This window comes from Hyperolius riggenbachi, chromosome 8 (genome assembly GCF_040937935.1).
Source record: "Hyperolius riggenbachi isolate aHypRig1 chromosome 8, aHypRig1.pri, whole genome shotgun sequence".
Lineage (NCBI taxonomy): Eukaryota > Metazoa > Chordata > Amphibia > Anura > Hyperoliidae > Hyperolius > Hyperolius riggenbachi.
This window is the reverse complement of record NC_090653.1, coordinates 178048597-178067587: the sequence shown is the minus strand read 5'-3', so window position 1 is coordinate 178067587 and position 18991 is coordinate 178048597. Positions and strand designations below refer to the sequence as shown.

Sequence of the window (18991 nt, the reverse complement as noted above, 5' to 3'; positions counted from 1 at the left end):
AAATGCCGGGGGGTCGCTGACACCAGGCCTTGGGTGGTGACAAGAAGAAATCCAGCCCTGATTTTTTTTACATTACAGTCGCAAATGCACAAAAAAATGTATGCAAAATGCATGCACGTTCTGGTGGAAACAATGCCTGACATGAATAATAAGAAAATGTTGCTTATTACATACCTCCCAACTTTTTGAAATGAGAAAGAGGGACACTTAAGCCACGCCCCTGCCACACCCCTGATCCGCCCCTGCCACACCTTTAGTCACACGTATGATCAAGATTTCAAAAGAAAAATATGTTGTTTTAAAATTCAAACCACACTAGTCCTTTCTATCCTGGTTCATTTTTCTTAATTTTAACATTGTAAAATTTAGTAATATATTAAATTAAAGGATAGGAATAAAGTTTAAAGTCAATCAAACACATTTTTTTAGTAGAGAAATATATATGTTTACATAGAAAGAGGGACAAAGCCCTGAAAGAGGGACAAGTAAGGAGGAAAGAGGGACAGGGCTTCCAATGAGGGACTGTCCCTCCAAAAGAGGGACAGTTGGGAGCTATGTTTCATTCTGCACTGTATAGTGCACTGCAACTCCGCACTATACAAAAGACATACATTTGTTACAGTATGTACATTTTGAGAGCTGTAATTGCAGGACATTATTTCTTAAGCTGATGTAAATATACAATATAATACTATATATATAGTATGCTGTGTAATCTGAAGGAACACGAACAGGAAGCAACATCAGCACAACAACACAGCAAGCCTGACTAGCTAACTCCCCCCACAAGTGGGACTGGTCATATGATGATTACATCACCGTGGTCTTCTGTCTACTTCCTGCAGCTTTCGTTTTTGTCGCCTAAAGAATTTGCCAACCTCGCATTTTACAAACACACAGTATATATACCTGTATACATTTAGTTGGGGCTACACGAGCTTTGCTGTTCTCTCCTGTCTGTTTGTACGTGTCATGCCGCCCAAAGGGAAAGGAGGAAAAGGAGCGAAAGGTAAACCCTCGTCTGCTTGTCACATTGGTAGCACTTACTTCCCTGTAGTGCAGTGCTGCTTCCAGTGTTGTGGGTTGTGAAGTGGCGCTATAGTTTATGCAGCAATTTTTGTGACTTCATATGCAACGCCTAGATTAACGTCATAGTAGACTTTATGATTGATCAGATGCAGTTAAATCATAGCTGCAAATGAGCGAGTAGTAGTCACAAACTTCGATATGCATTAATAACTAAACTTTGCAATTATTTTTACAAAGCGCTTGTGCAGTGAACACTTGTGAGACTGTTAATATCTGTGTGTTTTGTCAGCTTTTTGCTGACCAAAGTGCTGCTTGCACCATTTTTTGGGGCAATTTTGCTACAATAGAAGATATAGGAAAAATGCTCACAAAATCGATTTTGCAGCGATTGGTACACAGTAGCGCGCTCTCAAAATTGTGAAACGTGGCCATCAGTGGTTTTGATTTTAGATGTGAACAAATCCTTAGGGCACACATTTATTTGAGGTGATCCAGTGGCAAACCACATAGGGAAATTCTGTGAACTTGATTGGTTGCTCTTTGAGTTCTCCAATGACAGCCTTTAGGTTTTCGTTAGGTTGTATTAACCCTCCTGGCGGTTTATTAAAATCCGCCAGGGGGCAGCAAAGCCGTTTTTTTTTCATGTAGCGAGACAAGGTCTCGCTACATGATAGCCGCTGAGAACAGGATCTCCTGGAGGGCTTCCCCCGCCGCCATGGCGACGGGTGGGATGACGTCACCGACGTCGTGACGTCAAAGGGGACTCCGATCCACCCCACAGCGCTGCCTGGCACTGATTGGCCAGGCAGTGCACGAGGTCTGGGGGGGGGGGGGGGGGCGGCTGCGGCGCGGCGGATCGGTGGGTAGCGGCGGCGATCGGATTGCACACGCAGCTAGCAAAGTGCTAGCTGCGTGTAGCAAAAAAAAAATTATGCAAATCGGCCCAGCGGGGCCTGAGCGGTGCCAGGAAGGTTAAATGTACCCACACTATTCTGTCAATTACAACACTTCATGCTGTAGAGGGTGCTGTGATTGGAGAACTGTTCCCTATGAGGTTTCCCACTGAGTCACCTCAAGAAGACTAGCGTGGATGTGGTGAAAGATATTGCAACTTGCTGTACAGCGCATGCGCAATGTGCATAATATGGCTTCTCTCAGAAATCTTGGCTGTAATTATTTGCAACCGCTGGTATTCCAGAAGCAGAGTATTTTTTTTAAACTATTTATTATTTATTTATTGTATTTATAAAGCGCCAACATATTATGCAGCGCTGAACATTAATTTAGGTTACAGACAATATTTAGGGGTGACATACAACAATATGACAATACAGGAATACAAGAAAACCAGATCACACAGCACAGTATGAGTACCAGGTAATGCTTAGTCAGTCACTGGATGGAGCATGGAGATTAGGCAAGTTAGGTTCACTCAGATGCATAGCATGGGTTCACAGTAATACAGTTATTTGTTGCCACCTGTGTGGGGGGGGGGGGGGGGTATTTATTCCCTCCGGGGGGTTATTAGTTTCCTGGCAAAGGAGGGTTCTGTGTGATAGGGTTAGGTTGAGTTGCATTTTTCTGATAATAATAGTTTATAGGCCCAGTTCACATTGCCTTTTTAAGCCAGGGGGGATTTAGCCTCTTTACGGTCCGTTTCTTCACTAGTGTGAAGAAGTGTTCCGTTCTCCCAATGCAGTGCTTAGACCTTCCGTTTCCAGTCTGCTGGGCTCAGCGGTCTGGAATAAGTAGGTTCTGCAGCATTTTTTGGGTCCATTCAGCAGAATGTAGGCAACAGATCCGTTGAAGCAGATGGATATGAATGGATCCATAGGTTAACATTTGATTGGTTCGCATCCGTTCTGTTAGTACAGTATCCGGTCTGCTTTTTAACCTCCCCGGCGTTCTATTGAGATCGCCAGGGAGGCTGCGGGAGGGGTTTTTTTTTTATAAAAAAAAATCTTTTTCATGCAGCCAACTGAAAGTTGGCTGCATGAAAGCCCACTAGAGGGCGCTCCGGAGGCGTTCTTCTGATCGCCTCCGGCAAGCATAAGTAACAGGGAAGGCTGCAATGAGCAGCCTTCCTTGTTTGGATTTCCTCGTCGCCATGGCGACGAGCGGAGTGACGTCATGGACGTCAGCCGACGTCCTGACGTCAGCCGCCTCAGATCCAGCCCTTAGCGCTGGCTGGAACTGATTGGTCCGGCTGCGCAGGGCTCGGGCGGCTGGGGGGACCCTCTTTCGCCGCTGAGAGCGGCGGCGATCAGGCAGCACACGCGGCTGGCAAAGTGCCGGCTGCGTGTGCTGCTTTTTATTTGAGGAAAATCGGCCCAGCAGGGCCTGAGCGGCAGCCTCCGGCGGTGATGGACGAGCTGAGCTCGTCCATACCGCTCAGGAGGTTAAAGAGACACTGAAGTGAAAAAAAATATGATATAATGAATTGGTTGTGTACTATGAATAATTACTAGAAGATTAGCTGCAAAGAAAATATTCTCATATTTTTATTTTCAGGTATATAGTGTTTTTTTTCTAGCATTGCATCATTCTATAATATGTGCAGATTACACAACATTCAGCATTCAAAATGATTCTTTCAGAGCAGTCTGTGAACTAATGACCTCTCCTCTGGCAGAGAAAAAGTAAATAGTTCAATAACAGTTGAGATAACAAAAGTCAGAAAACAGCCCTCTCCACGACTTTGAAAGTCATAGAGCTTAATGGCTTTTTTGCATAGAGATAACAACTGGAGTTTCTTAACTCTTCCTGTACTGGAAACAATTAGACTGATGTATCCGATCTTAATATTTTATTTCTTATCTGTACTACACATACAAATCATAATATCATTTTTTTTCCGCTTCAGTGTCTCTTTAAAGGTCTGTACACATGCCAGACTGCAGGCAACGACGGGTCCGTCGTCACCTCCCGCTGAGTGGGCGTTCCAGCGACAGTCCGGCGTGTGTACAGTCTGTCTGCAGACTGATACGGCTGTTTCTGAGCGATCCGCCCAGCGTGTGTACGGACCTTAACGCTAATGTGAACAGGGCCTAAGTCAATGCATAAAGGACTCACGAGGTGAAATTAAAAATAAATTTTACTTACCTGAGGCTTCTTCTAGCCCTTACATGTCTCCTGTGTCCCCCTCACTGCAACTCCAGTGGATCCTGCTGGCCGCCTGTGAATCTCGTCGGCGCTTCTGCGCATGTGTGGGCATCATCGTGTGCATACTGCACCTGTGCAGGCGCAGTACACACCTGATGATGTGAACTACATACACTGTATGGTGAATTGATAGGTATGTTATTTTGTTGGTCAAAGTTGACAGTCTTTCAGACAAGACACAGAACATTCATATCATACTTTTCTCTGTTTCTTCAACGCCAGCTTACGTGACCCTGGTCGTGCGCATCATCGCTCTCGCCGCCGGGAGTAAATCTCACCTGCGCAGGACGGGAGCACGTACGAGGATGGGCCACGCATGGGCAGTGGGCACAGGGAGGCTTCATGGGGCTGGCAGAAGCCCCAGGTAAGGGATGCTGGGTCATGGTCAACATCCTGGCTCATATGCAATTCCATTTTTCTCCTACATGTTCTCCTAGGTGATAGTGAAGTCAATTGCATATGGGCCCCTGTGTCTAAACTGTGTACCATTATCTCACAAGCCCAGCACATAGTCTTGGGAGTTGGAGCAATTTTTGGGTACTTGACTTTGGAGTCGTAAAATAATGTACAGACTCCAACTCTCAATAAACTTAAACTGTAATTGACCTTCCTAGTGTAAGGATCCGTTTCCACAAGTGCGGAAACCGGGCCAAATTCGCAGAATTTCCCCACAGGCAAATTGCCCGGGGAAACTCTGCCAATGGAAATAATGGCGCTGCTGGCCAAATCGCTTGCTCTAGCGATTCGTCCGACATTGCCATCAGTTTTCGTGCGCGTCTCACAGCTGCGCGCAGCGACTAGTGGAAACAGGCCCTGAAGGACGAGCCTGACTCATTCTAAAAAAAATAGCTGGAATCGGTATGGACGAGTCAGGCTCCTCCTAGTAATTACTTTTATATATGCAGTGGAATGCGAAAGTTTGGGCAACCTTGTTAATCGTCATGATTTTCCTGTATAAATCGTTGGTTGTTACAATAAATGTCAGTTAAATATATCATATAGGACAGTGTTTCTCAACATTTTGTTGGTATGTACCCCTTTTAAAACCATGTACTCACCAAGTACCCCCTAGCATAGTAAACATTATCACAAGTACCCCTTGACAAATATATATTTAATCGTTGTACATTATAATTGGATGTAAACTGTTTCCAAGCATTTCCTATTGCTTTTAATTAGCTAAAACACTAATTTGGTGTGGTTTAAATAAGATTTATCATTTTCTAAAACTCTAAATTTGTTATTCTTGGTTAAGTATATAAAGCCCGAGTACCCCCTGAAACCATCAGAAGTACCCCCTGGGGTACGCGTACCACACGTTGAGAACCTAGGATATAGGAGACACACAGTGATATTTGAGAAGTGAAATGAAGTTTATTGGATTTACAGAAAGTGTGCAATAATTGTTTAAACAAAATTAGGTTTTAGGTGCAAATCCTTTCCAAAACCTTTTATTATTGGAACCCAAATTGGCTTAGTAAGCTCAGTGACCTCTGACCTACAAACATAGGTAAGTCCAATTATGAGAAAGTATTTAAGAGAATCAATTGTAAGTTTCCTTCCCCTTTTTATTTTATCTGAAGAATAGCAACATGGGGGTCTCAAAACAACTTTCAAATGACCTGAAGACAAAGATTGTTCACCATCATGGTTTAGGGGAAGGATACAGAAAGCTGTCTCAGGGATTTCAGCTGGCTGTTTCCACAGTTAGGAACATATTAAGGAAATGGAAGACCAAAGGCTCAGTCAGTTCAAGTTAAGGTCCAAAGTGGCAGACCCAATAAAAATCTCGAATAGACAGAAGCAACGAATGGTGAGAACAGTCAGCGTCAACCCACAGTCCAGCACCAAAGACCTACAAAATCATCTTGCTGCAGATGGAGTCACTGTGCATTGTTCAACTATTCAGCACACTTTACACAAGGAGATGCTGTATGCGAGAGTGATGCAGCGGAAGCTTTTTCTCCGCCCACAGCACAAACAGAGCCACTTGCGTTATGCTAAAGCACATTTGGACAAGCCAACTTCATTTTGGAATAAGGTGCTATGGACTGATGAAACTAAAATTGAGTTATTTGGGCAGAACAAGGGGAATTATGCATGGAGGAAAAAGAATACAGCATTCCAAGAAAAACACCTGCTACCTACAGTAAAATATGGTGGTGGTTCCATCATGCTATGGGGCTGTGTGGCCAGTGCAGGGACTGGGAATCTTGTCAAACTTGATGGATTCTTGGATTCCACTCAGTATCAGCAGATTCTGGAGACCAATGTCCAGGAATCCGTGACAAAGCTGAAGCTGCGCCGGGGCTGGATCTTTCAACAAGACAATGACCCTAAACGCTGCTCAAAATCCACTAAGGCATTCATGCAGAGGAACAAGTACAATGTACTGGAATGGCCATCTCAGTCCCTAGACCTGAATGTAATTGAAAATCTGTGGTGTGAGTTAAAGAGAGCTGTCCATGCTCTGAAGCCATCAAACCTGAATGAACTAGAGATGTTTTATAAACAGGAATGGTCCAAAATACCTTCAACCAACCAGAATCCAGACTCTCATTGGAACCTACAGAAAGCGTTTACAGGCTGCAATTTCTGCAAAAGGAGGATCTACTAAATATTGACTTCATTTATTTTTTTTATGGTGCCCAAATTTATGCACCTGCCTAATTATTGCACACTTTCTATAAATCCTATAAACTTCATTTCTCTTCCCAAATGTCTTCTATATGATATATTTAACAGATTTTTTTTTTTATCTTAACAACCAACAATTTATATAGGAAAATCATGCCGATTAACAAGGTTGCTCAAACTTTCGCATCCCACTGTACATATATTGTTTGCATGCTTGGAGGATTGCATCTTGCATGCGAGGCAGTCCATAAAAATGCTTACAATATAAAGAAACACTTTAAAAAATTGTACTGCTTTTAGAACAAAAATTGCAGAGAAATTAAACACCAGGGAGGTTAAAACAAATATATATGTTCTATGTCTCAGGTAATAGTCTTCATAAACAACTTTTTATATACAGTAATAGCAGTACTTAGTCCAGAAAAATTAAATGATAAACCAATAAAAAAAAGAAGTTGCTTGTGCTGTTGTACCTTTTTAAAATCCGATACACATATATTTACACTAATATTGCTACCGTTTGTGCTGTACACAATATTCCATTAAATAACATATGACGCCTGGAGTCTGGGTGAAGTATGATTAATGACTGCTGTATTGATATAAAATCAAATTTTTCCACACAATACAAAAAATCAACCCCTTTCCCCAAGCTATTGCACCACTCCCTTCTATGGTGGATTCACCAGTAATCACAGTTCAAGGATAGCTTGTATATTGACATTTGCCCTAGGTTATGGCGTCCATGTATGGGATCCTCTTGTAATTAATCAATCATGCGCATGGTATATACTGCAGTATACAAGATTTTAAGTCCTTAGAATTTAAGCATGCTTTTTTTCTTCGATGGGTGGAGCTTAGCTAAAAATGTAGCTAAAAATTATGCTTTGATAAGAAAAACAAAAGTTCTGATGCTGTGAAACTGTTAAAGAAACACCAAGCCTTTTCAGTTCTGCTGAGTAGATTTTTAGTCACTTTAAGTGACCAAGTTTTCAAGAGAAACCACCAGTGATGAATTCTTGCAAGTTCGTTCGCTTGCTTCTTGGGGACCTTTTTCACTAGTAGCACTTTGTGATCTGATTACTATCGCTTACTTATTGCAAAATGCTATTTACATAAAAATAAATGGAATTCACTTTGAACACTTCCAGCACTGTCCTACTACCTTTTTTTTTTTTTTTTTTTTTTTTTGTGCAGTTTGGCTACTATACAAAGTATAAGAGCGCAGAAAAAATTGCATAGCAATTGTGCAGCTATGCTATTTTCCCATGATCTGGCAATTCAAAGTATTTACCTGCTGGATTTCACCCCCCTCCCCTTTCATTGGAAATCGCACATGCATCAAAATTGCGCCGTACACCCTACAGATCACAGCAGAATCGCAGTGGTGGAAATATAAAGAATGACAGTGCAATGGCATTTACTCGTGGAAATGGGCCCTGATGGTGGTTAGTATCACCACAGGCAGCAGTTGAAGCACTTTATGGGTAACTCTTCAACATTTGTTTCTTTCTAGTGACAACTTGCCCTGTATTCCATAGCCTACACTTAAGGCTCATACACACATCAGACTATAGTCTTTTGAAAATGAAAGATCACAGACCAATCTTACCACCCTTCATGTAGTATGAGAGCCATACTCTACACAGTCTTTTCTATGGAGCTGAACTCCCCATCAGAAAACAATCTTTGCAAGATGCTGCACACACAGATGCTGTACAGACACAAAAGATCAGTATCTGCAAAAGATCTGTTCCTGCCAAAAATCCATTCCTGCAAATTGCAATGATAGTCTATGAGATCTGCAGATCATCATACACACATGATTTAACTGACATTCATCTGCAGATCAAGCAATCATCTGCAGATCTGAAAATCCATCCTGGTGGATCTGATCTGCAGATGAATGTCAGTTAAATCATGTGTGTATGATGATCTGCAGATCTCATAGACTATCATTGCAATTTGCAGGAATGGATTTTTGGCAGGAACAGATCTTTTGCAGATACTGATCTTTTGTGTCTGTACAGCATCTGTGTGTGCAGCATCTTGCAAAGATTGTTTTCTGATGGGGAGTTCAGCTCCATAGAAAAGACTGTGTAGAGTATGGCTCTCATACTACATGAAGGGTGGTAAGATTGGTCTGTGATCTTTCATTTTCAAAAGACTATGGTCTGATGTGTGTATGGGGCCTTTGAATGACAGATTGTAGACCCTTTACTATTAGGTTGTCAGTTAGAAGAGTCCTTTTTGTGGTGCACAAACTGTGGCAAGTGGATCACTTGGACCCTGGTACTAATAGGGGGCAGGGGGTGGAAGGAGATTTGGGTGGTCCGGCTGGGCATTCAGAAGGGTGAGAGGGGCATTTTGGATGACTATACTTTGTAAGTAAAATATTTTAATGTATTTCAATGTCTGGCAAAAGTCAGACTTGGCATATTGCAAAATGATTCGGCCGCATAATTCTAGATGTATCCTATTCCCTAAGGGCCGTTTCACACTGCCATTTTCAACCAAACGAATCCAGTAAAACTGATCCAGTTTCCGCTTCACCGGATCCATAAGGCTTGGTTCACACTAGAAAATGGCTCCGTGAAAATGGATCGGATCACCGGTCAATCGGATTCATTTTCTCTCTGTTCTGCCGCTGAGCGGGCAGGTGAGGGAGGGTTAACTTACCAGGCTTCGGTCTTCCACTTTCAATTGCGTCCCAGGTCACTTTTCAAGCTGCATCATGTGACTAACACAGGAATTGAGGTAGTCACATGATGCGACGTGGACTGCAATTGAAGGGGAAGAAGACTGAAGCCTGGGTAAGAAACCCTCCCTCTCTCACCCACCCACTCAGGTGCACTTCGTCCCCACATCCCTCCCAGACCGCCACCCCCAGTGGAGTGTCCCCACAGACCCCCACCCCAGTGGATTTTGCACTGAAAATGGTCCGTTTCTTCACTAGTGTGAAGAAACGTTCCGTTCTCTCATTGCCCCCAATACAGGGCTTCATCTTCCATTTCCAGTCTGCTGGGCTGCGGTGTCCAGAAACATGGGTGCTGCAAGTTGCAATCCGTTCAGCGGAACGGACGCTTGAGAACAGTTCCATAGGTTAAGATTGGATCCGTTTGCATCCGTTCCGTTTGTACAGTATCTGTTCCGTTCTGCGAACGGTCTGTTTTTTAACGCAAATGTGAAACAGGCCTAAATGCTGTATATTTTATTTTGCTAGGTGGTAGTGGTGCTGCATCTGGAGGTGAAGTTCCTGACAAGAAATCCCAGGCTCCAAAAGGTGGAAATGCTGTTAAGGTAACAGTCTGTTATAAACATGTAAACAGTCCTCTTTGTAAAATTTATTTCATCATTGTTCGTTGCCTAATAGGATTTTTAGAGCTTAGTCCGGGTGCAGTTTTGGAACGATTGCTGTACAGACATGATGTTTAAATCCCGGTCGAGCAGGTTATTCTTTTCTGTGGAGTGGGAAGGAGGACATGTGAGTGGCATCCTGCTGCAGAACTTCCTTTTGAAGGAAAACAAAAGGCATTGACGATGGTGATCCATCCTAGTATTTTCTTGTAAAAATGACATTGCTATTTTCTTACATGGGTCTGTACTTGCTGTCCAAAATCCTACTCCTATCTCAGTGGGTCCAAGTAAGTCTTTACTTATGGGCACAAAGTTGATCACCTTACTACTCCTACTTTACTCCTACACAGGCCCGGTGCACACCAAAACCCGCTAGCAGATCCGCAAAATGCTAGCAGATTTTTAAACGCTTTTTTTTAATTTTTATGAGGCGTTTTGCTAGCGGTTTCCGGATTGCTGCTGCGGATTTCAGTGTACCATATTTCATATATTGTTACAGTAAAGCTGTTACTGAACAGCTTCTGTAACAAAACCGCCTGGCAAACCGCTCTGATCTGCCGTTTTTCAGAGCGGTTTGCGTTTTTCCTATACTTAACATTGAGGCAGAAACGCCTCCGCAATCCAAAAAAATGCCTCACCCCGGGAGGATTCGTTTTTGCAAAACGCCTCCCGCTGTGGTGTGCACACCCCCATTGAAATACATTAGCGTAGCCGCAAGCGGCTGCAAAAACGCCTGAAAACCCGCTCGGTGTGCCCCAACCCTTACTCCCCTTTCCTGATGAGAGATTAACTTATTGTGCTCAGCACTAAGGGCTGGTTCACACAGACGCTTGGCGGCATTTACTGTGGAGCCTTCGGGACTCGTCAGCTTAAACTCTCCCATTCAAGTGAATGGGAGCATTTAGCATTGCGCGGTTACCGGTGATTACCGTTGCAAATGCGCCGTTCCGATCCCGATTTACTTCGGCCGGCCCTAGAAGCCTCATGCGGCGTCCAGGGTCGCCTAGCCTCCGTGGCTTCATGTCCCCTTGCGGGGACAAAAAACGCCGAACACGACGGGAAGCCGATGATCGTCTACCACCTTTCCCGAACAGGAGGACGCGGCTTCCGGCCGCCCAACAAGCCCTTAAGCTATAGCTCATTTATCATTGGTCCCAGTCCGATTTTTCAATCAATTGTTTGGGCCCAACAATGGAGGGAAAAGCAATAATCAAATAACACTAAAGGAATTGATCAGAAATTCGAGAAGACAGAACCATTGATTTATCACCATTAACAAACTTATCGATAATACAGTTGATTGTTCAGGGTATTGTAACAAAAATCCATGTTCAATTCCGATTTTTCCCTGAATACATTCAACAGAAAAACTGATCAAAAAACGCAGCATGCAGTAATCGTGTGCAGGGAGCCTAATGGTTACGTTAAGCCTTTCCATGCCCTGCTCTGTGTCTTTATAAAACGGTTAAATTAAAGAGCTCTGATAAATGGTCTCTTATTCCAGCCAGGTGAGGATAAGAGTTTTGAAAACAATGGGTACTCTGGGGGAAGCGTACAATATTTTTCTGATGATGTGACTGGTGGGCTGTGTTGCTGGTTACAGAGTTAGGGCCCTTTTCCACTACCGTTCGCGCTGAATGCTAGCGATTGCGTTTCAGCAAAAGGAAAAAAATTCCCGGCGATTTCCCGACGCTTGCGATCTCGATTTTGCTGTGCACTGCATAGCAAAATTGTGGCAAATATCGTATCGCGATTATGTAAAAAACGAATCACGGTAGTGGAAATTACCTACTGCGATTCCTATGTTAAAAAGCAAACCGTAGCGATTTTAAAATCACTAGCGGTTTTGCGATTAGGCAAATGCTGTAGTGGAAAAGGGCCCTCTCACTCAACCCTCTCACTCTCAACTGTAGAAGGAAAATTTGGGTAGGGTCAGGTGATGTGCTTGTAGTAGGTCTCTTGCACACTGCACGCGATTCCGATTCAGATTCCGCTTTTTAATCAGTTTTTACATCCGATTCAGATTCCGATTTGCAGGGAGCAAACTGCAAATCAGAAACTGAATCGGATGTAAAAACTGATTCAAAAGTGGAATCTGAATCGGAATCGCTTGCAGTGTGCAAGAGGCCGTATAAAGTGTTTGTCAGGGCCTCTTATTGGTAACTGACAGCTTTGTAAAAGTATCCTGGGTCACACAACTGTCTTTTTCCTAAGGGAATTTGAAAAATTGCTGGATCAAATATTAAAATCATGTGAGTAATGGCACAGTCCCTTTTACTAACAATAAGGATTCTGAGAGGGTATCCTTTTTATGATGCTATTTGTCCAAATGCAATTTTAAAGGGCCATGCAAAATGCTGACACAATAATATTGATTTTGCTTGTGCTGCTGCATAGAAATAGTGTCAAGCGTGTTAATACCTATTCTGCTTCCACAGTACTTTAAACTTTACAATCACCATATTCAGCTTTAACACCTTGCTTGTTAACCTTGCTGGATTGAAGCAATTGAAGTGTCCTGAGCCCATTTAGGAATGCATGTTACCTTGTTAGTACTTTAATTTGCCTGTGTATCGAAGCTTCAACAATGCTCAAACAATAACTTTGCAAAGGCAAAATAAGCTTAAAGTGTACCTGAGATGGGATTAAAGGGTATCTGGCCAGTTGTACCCCCTGGGCCATATGTGCGGCCAAACCCTGCATCAGCAGAAGAGCGCGGCTGGCCAGGTTACTGGGGGGATTCGAAGACAACGGAGCTGCTGGAGAGGACAGCAAGGGAGCCCACGCACCTCATAGGGCTGGAGGAAGCGCCAGGTAAGTATAAATACACCAAGGAAACCAGGGCTGTGGAGTCGGTGGATTTTTGTAGGTCAGGTTACGAATCCTCCGACTCCTTTAATTTGCATATTACAATTTTGTTGATTGAAAGTATGTAACATGAAATGCATCTCTTAACTTCCAACGCTTAGGAAATTTAAAATACAACTGAAGTGAGAGGGATATTCATTCCCTTTTAAACAATGCCAGTTACCTGGCTAGCCGGCTGATCTTCTGCCTCTAATACTTTTAGTCATAGACTAAAACTAGTCCTTGTTAAGAGTACTTATAGAAGACAGGAATAAAGAACATCCATGCAAATATAACTGTGGGTACATGTAAGAGTGATGTGCAGGTACTCTGCAGGAGAATGAGGCGATTCTTCCTCTTTTACACATTCTTCATGTACAATCTGAACCAGGTTTATGGGTGATAGACAACACCTCTGTGTTCAATATGCACAACATTCTCAGTGGATTACCTGCAGCTCTGTGGGGAGTGCATATGTATAGTACTACTGTGTAACTTAAAGTAAACCTGAGACAGATGAAATTAAAGTTTTATACATACATGGGGCTTCCTCTAGCCCCCTTCAGGCTAATCAGTCCCTCGCTGTCCTCCTCCGCCACCTGGATCTTCTGCTATGGGTCCAGGTACTTGAGCCAGTGGGGCATAGTGCGCATGCACACACTCCGCCGCTGGGAGCGTACTACACCTGCACAGCACTATTGCGCAGGTGCAGAATGTTCCTGGCTGTGGGAGCGGCACACGGAGGGACTGCGCTGACTGGCTGAATTACCGGGACTCCTAGCAGAAGATCCAGGTGGCTGAGGAGGACAGCGACTGGATTAGCTTGAAGGGGGCTGGAGGAAGCTCCAGGTATGTATACAACTTTTCCTTTCATCCGTCTCAGGTACCCTTTAATTTGTAGTCACCAAACCAAATTTTAACAGCATATCAAATTATTTGATTTCATGAGCAAAGAAAATGTATAAATTTGCATAAATCAGCATCAACACAGAATTATTTCCATCTCATTGACCATCTCTATTAGTGACACAGCTACACATCATCTTTATTTTTACATTTAACACACACACACACACACACACACACACACACACACACACACACACACACACACACACACACACACACACCTATTTGCCCCCTTCCTGATTTCTTATTCTTTTGCGATAACTTGCAACAAGTCTTTTACAGCGTTCTGGAGGAATTTTGGCCCACTCATCTTTGCAGAATTGTAATTCAGCTTAATTTGAGGGTTTTCTAGCATGAACCGCCTTTTTAAGGTCATGCCACAACATCTCAATAGGATTCAGGTCAGGACTTTGACTTGGCCGCTCCAAAGTCTTCATTTTGCTTTTTATTCAGCCATTCAGAGGTGGATTTGCTGGTGTGTTTTGGGTCACTGTCCTGCTGCAGCACCCAAGATCGCTTCAGCTTGAGTTGACGAACAGATGGCCGGACATTCTCCTTCAGGATTTTTTGTGAGGCCTGCAGTTCTTTAGATGTTGTCCTGGGGTCTTTCGTGGCCTCTCGGATGAGTTTTCTCTGCGCTCTTGGGGTAATTTTGGTCGGCCGGCCACTCCTGGGAAGGTTCATCACTGTTCCATGTTTTTGCCATTTGTGGCTAATGGCTCTCACTGTGGTTCGCTGGAGTCCCAAAGCTTTAGAAATGGCTTTATAACCTTTACCAGACTGATAGATCTCAATTACTTTTGTTCTCATTTGTTTCTGAATTTCTTTGGATCTTGGCATGATGTCTAGCTTTTGAGGTGCTTTTGGTCTACTTCTCTGTGTCAGATAGCTCCTATTTAAGTGATTTCTTGATTGAAACAGGTGTGGCAGTAATCAGGCCTGGGGGTGACTACAGAAATTGAACTCAGGTGTGATAAACCACAGTTAAGTTATTTTTTTAACAAGGGGGGCAATCACTTTTTCACACAGGGCCATGTAGATTTGGAGTATTTTTTTCTCACTAAATAATAAAAACCATCATTTAAAACTGCATTTTGTGCTCAATTATGTTATCTTTGACTAATAGTTAACGGTTTTTGATGAGCAGAAACATTTAAGTGTGACAAACGTGCAAAAGAATAAGAAATCATGAAGGGGCAAATAGTTTTTCATATATATATTTATCTATCTATATATATATATATCTGACTTTAAAAATATGGGGACTTTATTGAAGCAGCACAAGTAAAAAAAAAAATTTTGATTTGGTTTATTTCATTTTTGTGGACTAAGCACAGCTATTACTGAATATATAAATTGATAGCAGACCCAAGCCCATTTAAAAACGGGCTCTAGGGTCTGTGTTTTTCGCCGCCGCATGTACTGCGCCCGGCCGCCCGCTCACATGCCCGCCTGGCTCCCTGGCCCCGTCCCTGTCCTCCTGTCTGTGAGAGGCTGGGTCTGTGCTGCGCACATGCGCAGTAGCAAAAAGCACAGACCCAGCTAAACAGAGACAACTGTCCCTGCTGTACGCAGGGACAGTTGCCTATTATTATATAGGATGATGACCATTATCTGAGAATTAGAACACTTTTTTTTTTTCTCATGTCCATCAGCTGGCATACCCTCTGAGTAATGGCTCCGCCCATCCTCTGAGGAAACACAAAAAAGAAAGTATAAAAAGCTCCCGCCCCCCCCCCCCCCCCCCCCCTCCAACCTCAGTTCATTTGTGTTTCCGTCCGGAAACACACGGAAGAAAGCAGCTCCCATTTTATTATTTTATTGCCTCGCCGGAGGGTGAGAGGGTCATGGAGCGGGGTACCTGGTGGCTAAAGTTGGTCGCAGGATGCGACATCGGACACGAATAGCTGCTGCCGGTCCCGCCATTACGCCTGGACGCCCGCAGGTGGGATTGGACTGTCCGGCTGCCGCCTTCCTCCTGCGCAAGGCAGTTCTGGGAGTTATGACGACATCCGGCTGTGACGTCAGTTCCGGAAGTCGTCATAGGAGGCGGGCCGGAAATTGCATTGCGGGACGGCGTGGGGCTTTCAAAAGAAACGCCTGGCGTGTGGAGGTGGCAGCATTATGGAGGAATCTTCCGCTATCCCGGCTGCTGCCTCCACAGCCCTGGATGCATCCACGGCATCTGCCTCATCCAGCGGAGCCGCAGGTCACGCACGCGCTGATGGTGGGGTGAGTGGGGTCGTTTATCCCTAGGTACTTTTTATGGATACATGATTATTTTAATCCTAATCAGTCCTCTGTCCTGTCATATTTTTCAGGCTAGAGTGGAGTCTGGACCTAGTACAGGTTCAGCAGGGCAACAAAGGTCTAAAAAATGTTGCCAATGCTTTACTAAACTGTCATCTAGCTATGCAAAAACTTTGTCAGGCATGTATAGATGCAGTGATTTCTTCTGAGTCATCCTCTATTTTTAAGAACATTATGAAATCAGTTAAAAGGGATATCGATGATACATTAGAGAAATTTAAAGAGTCTATTTTACCCTCTACTTCTGCCACTGTAGCAGTTGCGGGTCCTTCTTCTGCGGCAGACACAGCTCCCCCTGCCCCCATTCCGACAATCCCCCCCCCTTGTTCCAGTTGCGCCTGCTTCTGACCTGCCGCCAGTATCTTTTCCATTAATACCTGGGCTACTGGGGGAAGAGGTGGAGGAGGAAGAGGAGTTGGAAGGCAGGGAATATGTTTCTGAGATAGAAGAGGGGGAAAATGTTTGTTCAGGGGAAGACTCAGAGGATGATATGAAAAGGGCGTCTAGATTTTTGTGCAGTACAGACTATATCAATGAATTATTGAAGGCGGTCTACGCCACGGAGCAGATTCCTGAGACACCAAAGGAGTTGTCAGCTCAGGATCTAGTTTATTCAGGTCTTGCCCAACAGTCAGGTCGGGTTTTTCCGTTCCATCAGTCAATTAAGGAAATTATGGGATCACAGTGGAAGGAGCCTGAGAGGAAACTTTGTATTTCAAAGGCAGCAAAAAGGAAATTTCCCTTTTCAGAGTCTGATATCAATCAATTCATTAAGTGTCCTAAGTTGAATGCAGCCTTATCAAAATACTCCAAAGGTTCTGATCTATCTTTTGAGGATGCGGGGGTCCTAAAGGACGCCATGGACAAAAAGATAGATCTGTTACTTAAAAAAGCTTGGGAATCTGCGTCTTTCGCCTTTTTACCAGGTGTTTCGGCTACATGTATATCCCACAATTTAAGGGTATGGATGGATAATTTGCTAACACACATTAAATCGGGTTCAGACTTAAATGATTATGTGAAGTCTCTGCCAGTTGTCCTTAACTCGGTAGCCTTTTTGGTGGATGCATTGGTGGAAATAGTTCGTATTTCAGCTCGAACTACGGCCCTTATCAACGCAGCCAGAAGAGCCTTATGGCTAAAAACTTGGGAAGGTGATTTAACTTCCAAAAACAAGTTATGTGCCATTCCTTTCTCAGGAGAACTTTTATTTGGGAAAGCGTAGATGAGGTCCTTTCTAGATCTGCGGAGAAAGGCAAACCATTCCCAACTAGGCGAAAAGGGTTTAAAAATAGGCCTCGGGGTCTTTTCAAAAAACCATTAGTGGAACAGCCAAAAAATCAGCCACAGCAAAGGAAATGGTCCTTTCCTGGGGGTAAGGGCAGGGGAGGGTTTGCACTTGCAAAACCAAATTCCCCCCCCCCCCCCCCCAAGACAACAAATTACTTTTTCCCAGTGGGAGGAAGGCTTCATTATTTTCAGTCAGAATGGGAAGCAATCGAGCCAGATCCGTTCATTTTGAAAATTATAAAGGAAGGATATCGTCCCCAATTTTCTGTTCGACCTCCTCCCAGGGTGTTCATAAACAAGCTTCCTCAGGATCAGACCAAAGCCAGAGGTCTGATAAAGGAGATAGAGAAATTAATTTCGAAGAGAGTAATTGTTTCAGTTCCTCGAGTTCAAGAGCTAAAAGGATATTACTCTCATGTGTTTCTAGTATCCAAAGCAAACGGAGAATTCATGTTTTATACTGAATCTAAAATCCCTGAATCCGTTTCTTGTATACAAAAGATTCAGGATGGAAAACATATACTCTGTAAGGTCTCTTCTACAAGGAAGGGAATTCTTTGTGTCGCTAGACCTACAGGACGCTTATCTACACATTCCGATTGCAGACTCCCACCAAAAATTCCTGAGATTTGCGGTTCGAATAGGGGGACAAACCTACCATTTTCAATTCCAGGCCATACCGTTCAGGATTGCCTCGGCCCCCCGAATATTCACGAAGGTGTTATCGGAGGTCATGAAGGTGATAAGACAGCAGGGGATAATAATTGTCCCTTACCTAGACGACTTTCTCAGCTTTGCCAATTCAGAGGAGAAGGTCAGAATGCACAGGGATTTGGTGATCCAGATTCTATCGCGCTTGAGTGGATTCTGAATTATCAAAAATCGAATCTAAATCCAACCCAGTCCATTGTTTTTCTGGGTTATGTGATAGACTCAGTGGGGGAAAAAAATTGTCTCACTACAGGGAAGATAGAGAAATTGCAGGAGGCAATAAGAGAACTTTTATTGCTTCAAGAGATGTATATCAGACAGATCATGAAGGTGTTGGGTCTGTTGACAGCTTCCATTCCAGCGGTTCCTTGGGCCCAGTCTCACAGTCGTGCTATTCAAAATTGGCTGTTAAAGACGTGGGACAAGACGCAATTGACGTTAGATCAGTCAGTACAGGTTCCAGCATATGTAAAACAAAGTCTTCACTGGTGGTTGCAGACCATCCATTTAACACAAGGGAGGATCTGGAGGCAATCAGATCCGGTAAGAATTCATACAGATACCGGGGCTTGGGGGCCACAGCAATGGGACATCATGCTCAAGGGAGATGGTCCAGACCAATAGCCAAGAAGTCATCCAATTTCAGAGAACTTCGGGCAGTAAAGGAGGCGATTCTAGCCTTCCAAAACCTGATCCTATCCAGACATGTCCTCATTTTTTCAGACAATGTGTCAGTAAT

General features: G+C 43.6%; 1 protein-coding gene across 1 annotated transcript in view; it reads left to right on the top strand.

The window, feature by feature from the left end:
- The first annotated feature begins 802 nt into the window (after positions 1 to 802).
- Positions 803 to 18991, top strand: part of PIN4 (peptidylprolyl cis/trans isomerase, NIMA-interacting 4) — a 104859-nt gene continuing 86670 nt past the window's right edge. Inside the window, exons 1-2 of the mRNA XM_068249678.1 lie at positions 803 to 1009; positions 10052 to 10128. Coding sequence (XP_068105779.1) covers positions 973 to 1009; positions 10052 to 10128 — 114 coding nt within the window. The 5' untranslated portion in view covers positions 803 to 972. The remainder of the gene's footprint in view (positions 1010 to 10051; positions 10129 to 18991) is intronic.